Source organism: Pinus tabuliformis, chromosome X, assembly GCF_031772625.1.
Source record: "Pinus tabuliformis cultivar Carrire ecotype Pingquan chromosome X, CPIR1, whole genome shotgun sequence".
In the NCBI taxonomy this organism is placed as follows: Eukaryota; Viridiplantae; Streptophyta; class Pinopsida; order Pinales; family Pinaceae; genus Pinus; species Pinus tabuliformis.
Window position 1 is genome coordinate 1704945522 of NC_142308.1, and position 19767 is coordinate 1704965288.

Consider the following 19767-nt stretch of genomic DNA (forward strand, 5'->3'; position numbering starts at 1 on the left):
AGTTTGGTGGGCTTGTCACTAATAGGGATTTTATTTGCACATTATTTTATCATTAGGGGCTAATGTAGGCCCATAGGCTAATTTGAACTCCTTAGGGGTCTATATATTGATGTTTGTTAAGTTTAGTTATGTTCTATGCTTAGAGAAATTTATTTCAATTTTCACAGTTAGCTCAATATCATTTCCAGATTAGCAATCACATCAGCATTAAAGTAAATTGCAGATAGAATGTAAACATAGATCGCAAAAGACAAGCCAAGACAAGATGACACAAGATGTGGCGCTAGCCAGGGACAACCCCCAATGTGGGGAAACCCTTGATCAATTCTTATGTGTTCTTCAATAGTTCAACAGAGAGAGAGAGATAGTACATTTACAATAGAAGTAAACACTTTGACTTATCTAAATAAGAGCATAGATCGTCTCTAAGTAGATGATACATGAGGTAGCTAAACTCAGTTGAAGACATGCTGCTTCAACTGATTCTCCCAGGTTACTCCATCACCATGCTACACCTATCATTGTGTTGCTCTTCATCATCATGTTGCACCTCTCATTGTGTTGCTCCATGCTGCACCCATCATCACTATGTTGAATCTCATCATGCTTCATCAATCATGACTATACCCATCGTTGTACCGCATCATGTGCCATTGCTGCACCATGTTTGCCATACTGTCCCATGTGCTTGTTGCACCATTCTTTCCACCATGTGCTTACTGCACCTTGCTTACCATACTGTTGTTTCATTGTTAGCATGCCTTTGTTGCTGACCCATTGTTACATTGATGTACCATGCCATCATTGTAACATTGCTGCTATCATGTTGTCATTGTAACATTGTTGTACCATGCCATCATTGCTATCATGCTGCCCATGCATCTTGTTGCACTATCATGCATTCAAACTTCATGGGTCACCTTGCTGTCACATTCCTAGCATTGTTGTCCCACTGTTAGTGATTGTTGCTCCTATGATTGCTTGCTGTCCCATTTGAGTTTGCAGCACCATGTGACCTTTCTGTCCCATCTTCCTTTGCAGCACCATGTGACCTTGCTGTCCCATCTTCCTTTGCAGCACCATGTGACCTTGCTGTCCCATCTTCCTTTGCTGCCAACACACCATACAAACGTTGTTGTTTGTCACTTCATTACTACTATAATTTCAGGGACTGGTTAGGGCACACAACAATCCCTAACGGTCTTCAAATCTGGCCCAGAATTTCCCTTATGAAATGCCCCCTACCCTAGTGTGAATAGACCTCATTTAGATGACTGCATCTAGGGTATTCTAGGACTGCGGCTAGGGATTCCTTAGGACAGCATCTAGGGCTTCTTTAGGACTGCGTCTAGGGCTTCTTTAGGACTGTGTCTAGGGCTTCTTTAGGATAGCGTTAGGGCAGCCTCCTTAGGACAGCATTAGGGCTTGTAGAGGGCAGCGTCTAGGCCTCCTTCCCTCCTGCGTCTTTAGGGCTACTTCCTCCTAGATTTCTCTCACACTAAAACCCAAAACAAGTGGAGAGAAATCAAGAATTAAGTGTGTGTAAAATAACTCTCAAGTCATTTCCTTTTATACTAAAACGTTGAGCACATGTGGGTGTTATTTAGTTGCTGGCTGACCTTGACGAATTGTCTTATAACACAAATAAATTCTTTATCCTTGTAAATTATGTTGTCAAAAGCTCTAAGTCGGCCCTCCCTCTGTAAAGTCAGCTTACATGATCATTTGGCACCTCATGGATGACTATATAGAGCAATAACTTCGACCTCCAAGGGCAGAGAATATCTGAAGAAGAATAGCATGTGTTCTGTGATTAAAAAGGAAGTACAGTCAAGCCATATCTCAAAAGATGTGAAGGAAAGATCAAACCCTAATTCCGAAGAAGTCTGTGACTATTTAACAAGACTAAAACAATAAAGCAGTCTGCAATTTCTGACTAAACAGAAACTTAATTTGAAGTCATCTGAAGTCTACAAAGGAGCCAAAGTTCTATGGTGAACGTCAGGGATTTACTAGCTGAAGTTCTATGATAAAGAGAGTCGAGAGTATGTAGTTGAAAGCAAAAGTTTTGTGATAAGGACTAGAGGTCTACAACAGGAATTTGAAATTTGATTTTGACTTTGACTAAGCCAAGATTCAACTTTTGACTTTGACTGAAAAAGGAGGGTTGACTTAGAGGGAGTCTTTGGTCTTGGGTTGGAACTCTCATTTTCAAATTGAGGGATTTGGCCCTCACTTGAAAGCCCAAATCTCTGTGTCTCTTACTTCTTTGTGACCTTGGAAGAATAGTTCATGTAATTGCTTGATGAAAAAAGAAATATTAAATAACTAAATAAAGAAGATTAACTATCACAAGTAATTGCCGAGTAAGAAAATCTATTTACCCTTGATTTTCTAACAAATCCCACCTTGAGTTTCCTCTCAAATACCACCACCCCACCCCTGCCCTCCGACTAGAGTGGTTAACCAACCTCCTTGAGGCACCCGAGGAATTTTCATTCCAGGACACAGCATACACCAATGATCCAAAAGTCAGCTCTAGGTGACTCCAAAGTTGGGCCCCACTATCCAACAAACCACTTCCTAGGTTTGTTTAAGCGCCAAGATTCCATCCAAAGTTTCTTCCCTACGACCTTAAAAGTTAGAAATGTTGGAATTCCTCACTCATCTAGTCCCCATATAACCATGTATTATTGCCCTCTCAATGCTGACCACTCCCCAGAGGATATCATTTGTCATTGCATTTGCCCCTTCATAATTATTGATGACTCCAATGAGGAGCATACATCAAAGTCCCCTCATCCTCAATAGCGAACTCTAGTGCCAACAAGGCTTAACATTCTCTCTTATACTTAGGACTAAGTCTTGTTATTTCTAGCATCTTTGTTGTAGTTGCACCTTATTTCATATCTTCTCTTAACTAGACATTTAGTTCTTTATCTTTTTTCTACTTTCAATACTAATCTAGGAAAAAAACTTGTACTCCCATTTTGTACCTACATTAAATGTGCTCATTTAGTCCCAATGACCTACTTCTGCGGCCATTTTTTGGACAATAATAAAATTATCTTATCTTATGTTTCCGATTCTTGCTTTTATATGTATATTGGTTTATATCTTAATTCCCTGGATCCAGATCTTGACTTTTCAAAGAACCCATTATATTGGTATCCATTTCTATGCAACTTAGTTTTATTATTTATATGTAGGCATATCAGTAACCACTACAAAGTCCATATTACAGTCCCTTAGAGAAGCATAATTAAGGATGAAAACTGAAGTGTGAGCACTAGCACAATTTTGTGTTAGATATAAAATCTTTATCATAGTGTGATGTAGTCATGAGTTAAAAAATGTAGTCATTAAAAGATTAGGTATTTGCGTAACTACTCCGTTCTCTACTACTATGTAATGAGCCATTGCATCACTCAAGCAATCTGTTCTCTCTTATTCTATGTGCAATCCTGTCTATCCTCTTGTTTCTAAATCTGATACCCTGGGCATATTTTGAAACTGCATAGGTCTCACAAACAAAGCAACTTATCAATATAAACTTACATTTGAACCCGCTAAAGGAGCCATGATACGGACAAACCCTCGGGAAGGTTTTAATGGAACTTCATCAGCAAGCAGCAAATACCCAGCTGTTCCCTTTGACACAGCTAAAAAGTTAAAAGGACGTTCTTTCCCCCTTTCAAATGCAATCCTGCATGATAGAGCATCATCTGCAGTAGCAATGAATATTTAAAACATTTCAGAGACTGTACAGATATGGGACTTACTCAAAGTAACAAGGTGAGAAATATCCAATGAAACAAGAAGTCGAATTATTCAGACCTCCTGTTTGCAACTACCATAAATAAGGCATTAACATCAAACGTTCTCAATGAAAATGATATTACACTTTGTGATAATTATGCCATTAACTTGAAAGATTCTCACCCAAATTCAATTCAGTGCCAATCTTTGGAGTCACAATGTCAAGGCCTGCTCTTCTCGCCCTGGCATTTTCAATGATATCTGTTGAAATACCTAATGGAGGACCATCATTTACAGTCCCTCTCACAAATGAGGTTCTGAGTTGATAATGCAGTAAAAAGACCTGGATATTGAATGCTTATATTTAGAATCTGAATGCCGTAATGATTTACCTATCATATAAATCAGTAGCCACAAATTAAATCCATCCATGAAGTGCAAAATTCCATATGCATTAAGCTTCTCCTTGCCTCTAATGTGTGTATGCATGTACCTAAAAACTACCATGAACACCAAATTTCAAACAATAACAATATTATTTTTTACTAAACTGCTATTGCAATTAGGAAATCGCAAACAAACCCATTCACTTTCATTAACATAGATAATCTGGTTCAACTCACAACCTTGACAGCATCCCGCATTCTTTCTCCAACACAGGCGGAAGAATGGTCTTCTACAAGTACAAAACCATGAACCACAGAATCGTAAAGTATCAAACTTATGTATAAAAGCATAAATTTAATATCTATGTTGTAAGCATAAACAATATTTCCAAGTTCAGTTATAATGTATCAGACTATTACATCATGCTCATATCTATGTAATACGTATAAACAATATTTCCAAGTACAGTTATAATGTATCAGCAGATTTACCATCTGGAAACATGGATTGTGTCTCTGGAACCGCAAGCATACAACCTTCCAGAAGTTCCGATGTTTCAATGGCTGCAACTTAAATGTCAGAATGCATATAGTAGTATAGGGAATATGGAAGAAATGCAATGCTCGAGTCTAAAATAGAGAATTATAATCTAAATACCTTTCTTGCAGTTTTTCCATTCATCTACAAGAACTGCTACAACTAGATCACACCAACGATCTTTAGTTTCTCTCAGAAGGTCAGTCCTAGCTTTCTTATAAGCATCCTGCATATGGGAAAATGCTAAAGGGTTAATATTAGGTAAGGTTTAAAACGTTCAGCAGTCCAATCCTTGTACAGAAGGTTCAACTTCACAATATTTGTACAGAAGTTTCAGAGACAAACATGTCAAGCAATAGAATAATATTTACAGAACATGTGGCAATTCAAAATTAATGAGTACTTGTTCCACTTCTCCTCCTAGGCAGAATCAATTTCTACTTCAATGTCTAGGGATTACTTATTTGGATTTACCCCCCTTGTCTTGTTGTTTTGTCATTTGCACCTTTAGAGGTCTACATCCTTGTCTTTTTGTCTTTCCTTTTCAGGGGATACCAAAGGCATTCATATATTGCCAATGTCAAGTGATGTACTTTTGAGTCCCATTGACCTAATTTGGTCATTTGTGGCCATTAAAATAATTTCTTTCTTTCATCAAAATACAACAATGTATTCAATAGCATGAACCAGCAACACTCAAGAAAAACATTACTAATGGTGAAATGAAAAAAACTTTGGACGTGAACCACAATCACCACTAAATATGTTTCTATGGAACTGCCAAATTTTACTTATGATTACACAATCAAATGTTTAGTGCTGGATATTCAGCAAAACAACAAACAAGATTCTGACCTAAAAAGAAAAGAAAAGAGAAGAACAAAAATTTATTATTTCCCAAAAGGAGATCAGAATAGTCACAGCCACAAATTACATACCAGGACACATAAACTTTGTGGCAGCAATTAGACATGTGTTGAAAATTCACAGCTAAGGGACGAATTTCCTTGAATAGAATTTCATTTTTGACTATTCTAGAGTGACTTTCTAAAATTAGAAAGTCATGTCTATCATTGCAACCATGACTTTCCAAAATTTGTAAGTCACTTGCTTCAATCGGTAATCAAGAATAGATGATGGAAAATCACTTAACTTATCCTTAGTCAATCAAAATTGTTTAATTTTTAATTTAATCATCAATATTATTATTATTACACTTATGATACTATAATATTATCTAAAGAGGAATTACATGTCACCTCTCCTACTTGGCACTCAATCATGCCACTTCACATCTCTCTCCTTGATGGCAAATCGAACTCTCTCATTCAATGATACATTACTCTCTCTCTCTTTCTCTCTCTCTCTCAATGGATTCATTCCTCTCTCTCTCTTTAATGCTCTTACACACCTCTTACACTCTCTTACACTTTAATGACTCATCATAAAAAAATTCCTCTTACACCTCTTTAATGCATATGTTACACTTCTCCTTAATGGCTCGAATTACTAAGGCATGTGTTCTCCTTCTTTATGGCACAAGTCACTAAGGCATGCGTACTCCCTCTTGATGGCATGAGTTACTAAGGCAAGCGTACCTCCTTTATGGCATAAGTTACACTCCTATTTTGGCATATGTAACTTCTCCTCAAGGCATGGGAGTTACTCCTTCATGAATTCGACCTCCTTGCTCTTCCTATATATTTGTGCCTCTCATCCTCTCTACTACTCACTTGTGCATTGTGAAAGGAGAGTATGAACTTGAGAAAGAGAGAACTAGACAGACTAGATAAGAGAGAGAGAGAGAGTCTTGAAGACTAAGCGCAAAACTTGGTGAGCCAAAGTAATTCAGTGTTTGAACCATCTGTTGTTATCAGAGATCTTCTTCAGATTTGGGTGAACTTCTTCTCTCTCTCATTGTATTTTGTATCTCTACTAAACATTTGATTTCTAATAGAAGAAGAATTTGGTTGGGTTTTCCTCTCGTGGGTTTCTCCCTAGTTATTGGACCTAAACTCACCGTGTCTTATTGAGTTCTTGGTTGTCTTCTATTGTATATATGGCTTAAGTTCTATCTACAATTGTTTAACTAATATTGCAGATTAAAGAAGTTATTAGGTTAAGTAATTATTACAGCATAGAACTTCAGAATTTCAACATGGTATCAGAGCTTTGGTGAAAACAAGCTCAAGAAGATAAGTGTTGTTCCAGCCCATTTTTTGCTAAAATATCTCTTATTGTCCACTCTATTTACAACCCATTTTCTGCTAAAATAACAAGTGTTTCCCACTCTAATTGTAGCTCATTTTCTGCTAAAATATCTCTTGTTGTCTACTCTATTTATAGCCTATTTTCTGCTGAAGTATCAAGTGTTGTCCACTCTATTTGCAGCCCATATTCTGCTGAAATATCACCTATTGTTCCTTCTACTTGCTACTTATTTTCTGCTGAAATATCTCCTCTTTTGCTGCTAAAATATCTCATTTACTATTGAAATCTCTTTTTGTCTCTTTCTATTTGCTGCTGAAATTTTGAGTAGATCAAGATGTCTTCCTCGTACTTTAAGAATGAAGAGAAGTTGGTTGATGCTTCAAACTTCTTCCCTTGGAAGGCCAGATTGGATATTACTCTTGAGGAACATGATGTTCTGGAGTGTGTTGAAGGAGAGGTAGCAGAACTCGCTGAAAACTCCAATGTTGCTATCAAGGCCAAATACAAGAAAGGAGAAGTCAAGACAAAAAAAAAAAACTCCTTGATTCTCTTCGAGACAACCTTATCACTTATGTCTCCAACTTGAAGAAATCCAAAGAAATGTATGACAAGCTAATTGGAATGTATCAAATGAACAACTTGATTGAAATTCTTGCTCTGAAGAATTGGCTCAAGGATATTAAGTTGAACAGAGGAGAGACCATTCAAGCATACTTCATGAGGATATCAAAAATCAAAGATCAGTTGTCAACTTTTGGTGAAGTTGTTTATGATAAAGAGTTGGTGTTAATTATGCTTGGAGGTCTTCCTTCTTCTTGGGAAACTTTTACTACTATCATCAGTAACAATCACAAGTTCCCTACATTTGATGAGCTCCTAGGAAAGTGCAGTCAAGGAGAGGCTAGAATGATTTCCAGAGATATGATTCCCAAGCATTAGGAGGGAGAACCTACTATCATTGTTGTCCAAGGCAAGAAGAAGAAAGGAAAAATCAGCATTCAAAAAAGTTTTCTCCCAATAGTTTTTCTAAATGGAACAGAGATTTATCAAAAGTCCAATGCTACAACTGCCATAAGAATGGCCACTATGCCCATAATTGTCCAGAAAACAGAAGAGCACCAAGATCCAACTTCAACAATCGTTCCAACAAATCTAATTATAGAAGAAGAAGAGAAGCTCCTACTCATAAAGAGAGCTTCCATTCTTCATGGATCCCAAGGTATGATAACAATGCAGCTAAAACACAATCAAAATACTTTTGTGTTTCTACTCTTTCTAGTTCCTCTCCTGCAGACTCTTGTGATCGATGGTTGGTTGATAGTGTAGATTTTTTGTAGCACCGGATGCTCTCTAGCCTTGAAATTTGGTGAAGAGGCTAAGGCACGTGAGATCTCCAAGGCCCAGAAATTGTTTGGAGAAATTCCACCCGGATGAGGAGTTATTAAAATAACTAATATTTTTAATGGGTTCTTAAGTCTAAACATAGAAAAATTAGGATATTAATGGGTATTGATAAAGATAAGGGTGAGAAGCTTCTAAGAGATGAGGATCAAGTCTGTTTTAATCTTAGTCGTTGATTAGAGACTTAATCTCAGTCGTTGATTCATCAACAGGAAAAGTATAAGAGAAGACTTGAGAATCATTTGGAGACAACGCCAGATACTCAGTATCCCAAGGAAAATTGATTCTCAAAGAGAAAGAGATCGATTTCAGGGGGAGAGTTATAGGGTGGAGGAAGAAGAGGGCATCAGCAGCAGTCAATGATTGAGGAAGAGGTGACGCTGGGACATAGAGAGACAACATAATGGGAGACGCAGTTCAAGGGAGACGCAGCGATCACGCAAGGCTGACGCAGAGGAACGTAGAGCCACGCTGAGCCATGCATAAGTGACGCGGAAGTGGGAGAAGGGTCTCCAAGGTGTCAGAATGTTTCTAGGGGAAAGTCTCAAGTGTTTTCTCTCAATTTCTCTGTAAAATCATTCCTTCTAAATGTGATTGTTGCTGAAGATTAATAAAACCCTCATCTGTTGCACCGGTTTTCCCAAATTAGGATTTTCCAGGGACAATTTTCCAAAACCGTGTTGATGTGATTGGTTCTTGCGCATGGATTTTTCTCTATGTAATTATGTGATAACTGCAATAGAATTTGTTTTAATATTTGCTGAAGGGATTTCGTAAATAACTTATTGTGAAGAATAAGTAGGTGAAATAAATTAGTAGCTGCAGTAGAATTTCAAGTTGGAAATTTTCACAGATAGTGGTACCTCAAGGCATTTTACTGGCTATAAAGAAGTTCTCTCTAATCTGGCTGAGAGGGAGACTGATTTGAAAATCATTCTTGGAGACAACTCTACATATCCTATAAGGGGACTTGGTTTTGTTTGCTTCCATTTGGATCATGGTAAAACCTTATCTCTTCAAGAACTTTTGTATGTACCTGGTTTGAAAAATAATCTTATTTCTATTTCTACTTTAGAAGATAAAGGAATGAAAGTTGTTTTCATAAATGGAAAAGTTCACTCTTGGCTGATGAGATCTAGCATGAGAGATGCCTTCACTCTGGGATCAAGATGTGAAGGTCTGTATAAAGTCAATGGAAGACCTATTCATGCATTAATCCATGATAGCAATCATCAAAGTGAGCTTTGGCACCAAAGGTTTGTTCATTTGCACTATAAAGCATTATCTCATATGAGAAAGAAGATTTCCGAAATGTCGGAGATTAGATCTGATCATGATGGAGTTTACCAAGGGTACGCTAGTGGGAAGCAAGTAAAGGGACCATTCCCTTCGAGCAAAAGTAGAACCAGTGAGGTACTTCATCTTGTACATTTTGATTTATGTGAATCAATGCTTATAACTTCTCTTGGTGGCTACTTGTATTGTAAAATATTTGTGGACGATTTTTCTCGCAAGACATGGATCTATTTTTTGAAAAATAAAAGTCAAGAATGGATCTATTTTTAGAAAAATAAAAGTCAAGAATTTAACATGTTTAAAGATTACAAAGCTTTGGTAGAAAAATAAATTAGAAAACAAATCAAAATCTTCAAATCTGACAATGGAGGAGAGTTCACTTCAAATGATTTCATTGACTTCTGCAAAGAAATTGCAATCAGGAAAAAGAGCATAGTACCGTATAACCCAGAGCAAAATGGTGTGGCTGAGAAAAAGAATAGAACTATCATGGAAGCAGTCAAAGCTATGTTGCATATCAGTAACTACCAAAGTTTCTATAGGGAGAAGCCACTAACATAGTTGTCTATGTTCAAAATAGATCTCCTCGCCATGCCCTAAACAACAAGACTCCGAAAGAAGTCTTCTCTAGTGAAAAACTTGAGGTTGGGTGTAACGAACAAAGTTTGCACTCTTAGAAGTCAAATACTCTAGAAGACTTGGAATATGAAGATATCCAATGAAGTTACAAGAATATATATTAAAATGTATGAATGAGAATGATGTTACAAATGAGAGTGAGGGTCTACTTATATACCCTAGGAAGGTTTCCCTTTATGAACGGGCATGTTCTTATCGACATACCTCTTCATTAACTAATTAATAATTATTTATGATGTGTTATTATTATTTATATTTATATTATTTACCTGTATTTTATTCATAACATTGCTTTCCTCTTGAAAAAGCTTTGTCCTCAAAGCTTATCGCTGACAAGGCATGTCATTTGTTTCTTGTCTTGTAAACTATTTGCATCTTTCGATATTCTTCGAATTGTCATGTTCATTAACATAAGATGATAAGATCCTTGGAGTGATAAATAAAATTGTCGCACTGAGAATGGATCTGACCATCCTAGATTAATCTTCTGTGGGATCTTTCGATCACTAGGAATTTGTAATGAATTGTTATCATAGGACTGGATTCTGCAAACTTCAGTATTCCTTGGAACATAAATATGTTGCTTCAGTTCTAAATGGTTCAAATATGTAAATTGACTTAGTTGTTTGCTCTTGTGATTCAGATGCTGATAAGGAGTTCTTGCGGTTTGACCTCACCCTAATCTATTTGTGGTGATTTCTTGTTTAATTGAGGGTATCTGATTTCTTTCAGGTACAGAAATTGGTTGATTGATTGTGAGATATTCACTTGAAATTTTTGTTTTTTGACAGCAACTTCTGACTACGTCCTCATTTCAACTGATTTATCCTCTTCTTGAGTTGTGATATTGACTGGATCAGTGTTCAAATCTTTTTCTTCAACTTGGACTGAAGACTTCAACACTTCCTTCGTCATGAATTCTTCTAATTTGTTGTTCAATGATTTCTTATCATTTTTAAGTTTCTTAATTTGAGTCAGTAAACTCTGATTATGAGTTTTGAGGTGTAAGGGTTCCTCATTTTCCAAGTCAACTTTATTTTGGCATTCAAGCTTCTAGTCTCTTAAACACTTGATTTGTTCTAATAGTTTTTTATTAAGGTCTTTCTAGGGCCTTTTCTCCTTTGCGACGACCCTCTCTAGGGCCTTTTCTTGTGGCTGCAAGCCTTTTGAGGTCGACTGCAGCGCTTTGTGGGACTTGTGGCCCTAGCAGCAGCCCTTTAGGGCTAGCCCGTAGGTCTTAGGCCCTGGTCCCCTCAAGCCGCAGTCCTAATTTGGACTGTGACAACCCCTTTAGGGCTTCTTCTCCCCAACTGCAAGCCTATTAGGCTTCTTTTCCCTAGCCGCTGGCCTTTTTAGGCTTTCATCCCTTCATTTCAGTCATTTTTGGGCTATTTTATGAGTTTGGCATTAAATTTGACACTAATCTTTGAGGTTGTAGGCTAAGGATAAGTTTGGCAATTGTTTGAAATTGATTTCTATCATTTTGAGCCATAAATCTTGGATTTTCCTTGCTAACTATTTGTTTTGCAGACTTGTCAGCCTTTTGGCAAGGGTTTCAAGGCCTAAAGTAGCTCAACAAGCCATCAACCAGCCATAAAGGCCCTTGTTTCAGTCATAAGAGAGTTGATCCATTTAAATATAAGCTAACAATTTGTGTTGCAGGAGTTTGAAGAAGTTCTAGTCCATTGGAAAGTCAACTAGTCATCAAACTAGGCCTCTAGGCCTAAGGGTTTGCCTCTTCTACCCTCTTCCTCCTCACTTTTTTGCAATCAGATCTAAAGCGTTCATATTTACAGTGGCATAAATCTGATCTAAACATCCTAAAGAAGCCCTAAAAAACTCTCACATAAGCCTATAATCATTGCACATTTAATCTCAATTGATAAATCAATATTTGTGCTCTTGTGTCATTGATTGCTATAGTGTTTGGGAAGTCTGATATATAATTTTCTGAGTCTGATATACATGCTACAACAGTAAGGAAATACCTCTAAGTTGCAGGAAACGAGGGCAAAGGGTCCGTTTCCATACGGAAACGAAACGGAAATGGGGAAACCTGTACGGTACAGCTCAGAAACGCGTTTCTGGCCGTACTGGCCTGTTTCTCGAGGAGGAAACGTGGCCAGTACGGCCAGAAACGCGTTTCCGAGCCGTCAGTCGGAGTTTCCTCTTGACTTTTTCCTGTATTTTTTTTATTTTTTCGCTTCTAATTTTTATTGGGTGACTCAAATATCCTCTAGATGCTTCTAGATGTCTCTCAAGTTATTAAAAAAAGGATTTTTTTGAGTGGGGCAGCCGAATGTTCAAGCCTATGCCCCTAGTGTTGATATGCAGTAAAAGTGATATTCTCCTTTATTTTTCATTTTCATCATTTTCCTTAAATTTTTTACATTACCATGAAATGACTCAGGATGTTTGAGATTGGTTTCGCCCTCAATTGGATTTCATATGGAGAAAGTAGAATTTTAGATCTCACTCAAAATCCAGCAGATTTATCTGTTTTTCAGGATTTCAGGATTGGGGGTATTGCAATGTTTGCATTGGATTTTATCATGTACTAGGGTATGGAACTTGTATTTAATCAAGAGAACCAAGCCCTCTATGCAGGGGAGACTCCCAATAATCAAGAGCATGTAGGGTACTAGGGTATGAAACTTGTATTTAATCAAGAGCACTAAGGTCGTTCGACTATGTAGGAGGAGACTCCCAATCAAGCACGAGACAGGAAATTAGAAATTTCTTGTGACTAATTTTGGATATTTCTATTTTCATTATGTGATCATTCATGAGTAAATGTGATGTAAATTTAGAGACTTATAGTTTATGCATTGACAATTGACAATTTTATCATAATGTAATAAATTAGAATGTATCATATATGCTTTATGATTGCACATATTTCTTAAATGTCCTTATATATATATATATATATATATATATATATATATATATATTCGCGTTTCCCCGTTTCCAAAATTTGAGGGGGTCACGTTTCGTACCCGTGCCCGTTTCGGAAACTCATACCAGTTTTCCCATTTCGTGCAACTTAGAAATACCTTAAAAGTGCTACAAAGTAATAAGAATTCATTTCATAGCTTAAGGTGTTCTTTTGTCCTCATTTGCAAATGACAAGTGGACTGCTCTCATAGTTCTTTGGTGTCGTGTATTGGGCTGATTAATAAACATAAAAGATCATTGTGCATCTTGCATTTTACACCCTCTTGCATTTGCATAGTGCATTTCACTTCTAGAAATCATTGTTAGTAATCTCATCTCAAAGAAGATTGTGGTCTAATTAACTTGACATTGCTTCATTGAGAAAGCTAATGCTATTGATATCACTTGTTTGCTAATGCTCTTGTAAAGTAATTAGAATACTTTTGTAACCTATTGCTTCTAATTGATAAGTGACATAAGGAGTTGGTTGCTAATTGGATAAGAGCATTATCTTGTTTAACAACACTATAATCTTGTAATAACCTTGTGATATCATCTTCGTTGAGTAACATTGTGATCAAAATTGAGTAATGCTATCCTTATATTGGCAATTGCCAATTGTGTTTTTGAAATCGTATTTTTCATTGGTATTGTTTCCTTTTGTTCCTAATTTGCATATCAAGTGTAAAGGATTCATTGATTTGGTGCTCCCTACTCCTCATTGGTCGTTTATTTAGAGAAGTTGTCATTTTGAGATCGCTAACCATTGGATAGATCTTGAAGAGATTTGTATTGGGCACCCTAGTGATTTTGTTTATTTGTGCATTGCCTTAGTTGAGATTGTTTTTATAATTTCTATCTTTAAGTACTTATTTGTGCTCGTGTTGAACATCATAAGTGTTGAAATTCAACTTAAAGTACTTAAGAGGCCATTTGATAATCTCATTTAAAGCAATCACTCATAACTTGCACTTCATCCTAGGATTAGTTGTGCATTAATTAATTTGCCTCCAAGCATAAGCTTGGTTGAAAGAAGATAGGACCACATTTTTCACCCAACTTGTGAAGTTTAGACCCTCACTTGTGATTAACATAGTGACCTTGCAGTCATCAAGACCACAGTCCATGCAACGCCGAAAGCATCCAGGTGGCTAGAACTCCACAGTAGGTATCGTTAATAAGGCCTTAGCCTTCTTCCCCTAGGTTTCTCTCCACAACCTACATTTGAGACTAGCTTCAAAACAGTTAAGAGAAAGGATTCACTTAGAATAGGCATTTAATCTAAAATTAACCAAGAGTTTGCATTTCACTTAGTTATAGATGTCACATCTCATATAAGATAATTTTCATCCTAGCAACAATTGTTCATTTGGTAACTTGGAAGTTTATCTATATTGACTCCTAAGGCACTAGTCTCTAAATGATAACTTCAATAAATCTAATCAAGTTGTCCTAAATAATTAAACTTGCCAATCTTCACCAAGCTAGTAGGCCATTCAGTTGTGTCTCCCAAACTCATTGTTTCATCTATAAGGACTACCCCTCTTAGCCTATTGTAGGGAGACAACTTAAACGGAGAGGGTGGGGATCAGAGTGACAGCCCCTGCCCTGAGTGTTGTTGCATTCACATGTATAATTTGAGCGACAACAGTATGTACCTGGACAAAGAAATATAGAGTTTAGCAGGGATGTTACATTTGATGAAGATGCGGCTCTTGGAAAGGAAAGGCACACTCCTCTTCCTCCTGCTAATGTTGATATTCAAGATGATGCATTTGAGATATAAAAAAATCTTGAGCCTAAAATTGATCTTGCTAATGAACCTATTGTCACACAAATTGTACATGTGAATTTGACAACAAATCAGGGCAGGGGTTGTCATTTTGGTCCTTGCCCTCTCCATTCTAGTTGTCTCCCAATAACAGGTTATGGGGGGTAGTCCATATGAGATGTGTAGATAACAGACTTCTCAAGAACTGACTAGTTTGGGAGACACAACTGAATGGTCTAGCAACCTGGCTAATGATGGTTCGCAAGTTTAATTATTAGCAAGATCTGATTAGATTATTGGAAAAACCAGTGCCTTATGGAGTCCAATTACTTCCAAAATGTAAATTATTTACCAAGTCACCAGATGAACAATTGTTGCTTAGAATGCATACTATCCTATATGAGATGCGACACTTAGAAACTAAGTGAATGCAAACTCTTGGTTGATTTCAAATTAGATGCTTATCTAAATGAATCCTTTCTCTCAACGGTTTAGAAGCTAGTATCAAGTGTAGGTTGTGGAGAGAAACCCAGAAGAAGATAGCAAAGCCTATATTAATGATACCTCCCCTAGGGCTCTAGCCACCCAATTGTGAAAATTCCGAAAACTGGCATCCTATTGCAGCAACTGGAAATTATTCTCATATTTGTTAATTTATTTATTGTTTGCTATGGCAAATACTGAATAAATCACACTGCAATCTACACAAAAAAATACTGCGGAAAAATAATGTGCTGGAAACTGAGAAATTCTAGCACACACATAAAAATAACACAATTATTTTTGGAAAAAGGTCCAAGGAAAAACTCAACTTGGGAAAATCGATGCAGCAGCGGAGGGTTTTATTATTATGCAACAATGACAAATTCTGCATACAACTAGATGTCGAAATCTAGCAATTCTACAGAGAAAAATACTAGCAAAATTTTAGTGAGGAATTTTCCTCAGTCCACAAGCAATCTCCCAATAGAACTTGCCTTCAGAAATTCAACCCTCTGACTCTCTGCGTCAGCCTCTGCGCAGCCTATTGACCGTCTAACCTCAGATTGGTCTCTGATGAAGTCGTTTTGCCTTCTACTGACTGGAAAGATGTTTCTCCGACCCTCTGGGACTCCTTCCTGGCCTCTGGAACTGAAAATGTCTCTCCCTTTCAGCAATTCAATATTGCCTCTAGAGACTGTTGTGTTGCCCTTGCGTCAACCTATTATGAACTTAAAATTCATAAAAATTAATTAAAATATTAAAATATTAAATAATATTTAAATAAATACATTATTAATTATAATCAATTAATTAACAAATAAGTAGCTAAATGAAGAGACATTAGTCCCCAAAGGACATGTCTATCTGATTAGGAATGGCCAGTCAACTCCTATTTAAGGAGCATCGCCTCAGCGTTGTAAACATCATTCAATATATATATATATATATATATATATATATATATATATATATATATTACATTCAGAATTTATCTGGTGTTTTATTATCATGTTGGGTTGTGTTATATTCTTTCCAAGACTAGCCTATGTAGTTAACCGAGGGGTTAAAGGGAAGGTGGAGCCCTCCCTTCGTTGTGTCGATTGCGCAACAGGAGGGTCACAGGGGGGGTGGCAGCACCCTTGTCCGGGGGGTTTGAGGGGGGCAGGTAGCCTCCCTCTATGGGGTCCGAGGCAGCACCCCAGGGAAATTTTTTTTGGACCCTATATTAGGTTAGGCAGACCTACCTATGGTTTTGTGCATGATTTTCGCACATGGTTTTGGACGCGATAGTTTTCGATCCATGGTATTGAATGCTTCGGCATGTATAAATATGTATTGTAACATTGAAAGGAACATAATGAAAAATCAATTTGGTAGTCCCGGTTTTGGGATCCAGGGGAAAATCTCTGTGTATATGTGTTTTATGTGTTAATCTCTCGCATTGTTTATTTTTTATGTTTTAGAATTCGTATGCAGGTAATTTTTGTAAGGGGTTAAAACCTACATTTGGTATCAAAGTCGTTTTGGCTTCAAGGGCATGCCTTTGTCGCTAAGGGGTTTCGCTCAGGCCTGTGGTAGACCCTGTTCAGTGGGAGATCTGCAGGATCAATTATGGTGGTGAAAGAAGATGGCAAGCAGTGGAAAGATAGAGATCAAGAAATTTAATGGTCAGAGTTTTGAGTTGTGGAAACTCAAAATGGAGAATCTGTTGGTGGATAAAGATCAGTGGATCACTGTAAATCCGGGTACTAAACCAACGGGCGTGTCCGATGAAGAATGGAAGAAGTTGGATCGGAAAGCAAAGAGCACAATACGATTGTGTCTCAGATTCAGTGTTGTTGAATGTATCAGGGGAAGCTATGGCCAAGGCTTTGTGGGACAAGTTAGGGACTTTTTACCAATCTAAGTCTCTGGTGAATAAACTGTTCCTACAGAAAAAGTTGTATAACCTAAAGATGAAAGATGGAGACTCGGTGACAGAGCATCTAAACGCATTTAATACTGTGGTAAGTTAGTTATTATCTGCTGATATTAAAATTTCAGATGAAGATAAGTGCATCAATTTGTTGTGTTCTCTACCAGATTCGTGGGATTGTCTGGTTATTGCAATAGGTAGCAATGCAACTGCCTTGCAGTTTGATGAAATACTCTCATCTTTGTTGACAAAGGAGATGCGACGAAAAAATATGGCCTTGTCCGTATGAGGATTGTCCCAGAACATAAACAAAAATAAGTCATCGAGTGGGAGATCTAAATTTCCAGGAAAACCTGTAAAAGTGGTGTGCTGGAAATGCGGAAAGGAAGAGCACTACAAAAGGGATTGTAAATCTAAAGCTCCTGATAAAGGAAAGGGATCTGATGATGCTCCTTCTACAGAGGCGAAAACCACCTCAGATGAAGGTGGGGATGTGTGCTTGGCTTCTTCAAGTACACATGTAGATCATGAGGCATGGTTGATTGACTCAGGTGCATCCTTTCACTTCACTACCCATAGAGAGTGGTTCTGCGAGTATGAGAAATATGATGGTGGTGATGTCTTTTTGGGGGATGACAGGGAGGCTAGAATCGTTGATCGCGGAAAAGTAAAGTTGAAATTGCAAGGTGGAAGGGTTAGAACACTTCCGGGTATTCTGCATATTCCTGCATTGGCTATAAATCCGATTTCCATAAGCAAGTTGGATGATGCAGGTGTAAAAACAATGTTCGAGAAGGATACCTACAAGATGGTTTGGGGAGCACTGGTATTAATGCGGGGAGTTCGAATTGGAACTCTGTACAAGCTGCAAGGTACCACTGTTGTTGATGGGTGCAACAGTTCTGTGGTTCCTGAAAGTGGAGCAGAAAATCTAGTGGTCTCTGGAGAGAAGACCATGTTGTGGCATCAAAGGCCTGGAAATATTGGAGAGAAGGGCCTTCGAATACTTCATAGTAAAGGTATGGTAGAAGATATGAGTAATAGCTCTCTAGATTTCGATATCTGTGAAAATTGTGTATATGGGAAGCAGAATCAGGTGAGTTTCCCCTCTGGTGGTAAGAGGGCGAAACAGATATTAGAGCTTGTGCACAGTGATGTGTTTGGACCTGTGAAGGTTCCATCACTAGGTCAGTCTATGTACTATGTATCATTTATAGATGACTTCTCAAGGAATACATAGATCAATGTTGCACGAAGCGGGAGCGAAGCGGAAGCGCGGAGCGCGGAAGCGTCATTTTCCAAAAATCTAGGAAGCGAAGCGTCCGCGGAAGCGTCTGCTATATATATATATTTTTTTATATTTTTTTGCATTTATACTCAAAACAAACATCCCAAATACCAAATTAATTGTAGAAGACATGAAAACATGCATATTTTTGCATAAATCAAGATAGATATGGCATCCATGATTCCATTGTAGTTACTAGTATGTACAACAATCATCTATATTCTAGCTATTACAAACATACATCATGAAAACCGACCAACGTAAATGCAGTAAGCATCAGAATCCCCTGGCCCTGTCTTTTGCTCTTTGGCACTTCTTGATTTCCTTGCTCTTTGGCACTTTTTAATGTTATGAAGATACTGTGGAATAAACTATAGTTTATTCAAAGATTTCTGGCTGGGCTTCTAGAAGGAATTCATAGTCACACAAAGGTTCACGCATCTATTAATTATTTTTCATTAAATAGTGTCATAGTCATTGAATTCTCAGTTTCTATTTTCTTTCATACTTTAAGGTAATATGTTGGGATGATTTTTTATTTTTAAATAATAATATGTAACTTGTAACTGTAATTCCATAATACAGACTTTATTATGTCATGTTACAGATTGCATTAGCTCATAATATGTATTTCGGAGTATGATACTGATGGATATATATTGATAATGATTATATAATAAGAATTTATTTGATTAATTTTAATTTAAATAATTTAAAATATTATCTAAAAATAATAATTTTTTATTTTTAATATTATAACAAATTTACAAATTTTTTCCCTTCAAAACCAGGCAAAATTAATAATATAAATTTGAACAAAACCTAAATTAATAATATAAATTTGACCAAAACCTAAATATCATATCACTTACTAACAGCACGTATTTACTTTTAATATCAAATGGAGCCCGAAGTACATTATATTTATTTTACGCCATTCCTCGCAAGTTGCAAGTATATATTCAATTGATTTAATAAACTGATATCTTATTCTATACGTAGGTAACGACGAAATTAGCACACTGCTGTATTTTTCAATTTAAAACAACCGGTAACCTGTTATGCCGCTCTTTCTTATGGCCTCCTCTCCTATCATCACTCGTCATTGTTACGAATGAAAGCAGAGTGACTTTCGACGCAAGT

General features: G+C 37.0%; 1 protein-coding gene across 6 annotated transcripts in view; it reads right to left on the bottom strand.

Annotated features, from left to right (window-relative positions):
* Positions 1-19767, bottom strand: part of LOC149146555 (protein TRANSPARENT TESTA 9-like) — a 216899-nt gene that overhangs the window by 28989 nt on the left and 168143 nt on the right. For 3 of the 6 annotated variants that reach the window (XM_089449879.1, XM_089449875.1, XM_089449880.1), the window contains 5 exons: positions 4804-4909; positions 4638-4709; positions 4383-4435; positions 3943-4102; positions 3559-3725 (listed from right to left, as the gene is read on the bottom strand). In XM_089449879.1, coding sequence (XP_089306005.1) covers positions 3559-3725; positions 3943-4102; positions 4383-4435; positions 4638-4709; positions 4804-4909 — 558 coding nt within the window. The remainder of the gene's footprint in view (positions 1-3558; positions 3726-3942; positions 4103-4382; positions 4436-4637; positions 4710-4803; positions 4910-19767) is intronic. The other 3 variants (XM_089449877.1, XM_089449878.1, XM_089449876.1) reach the window with 3 other exon arrangements.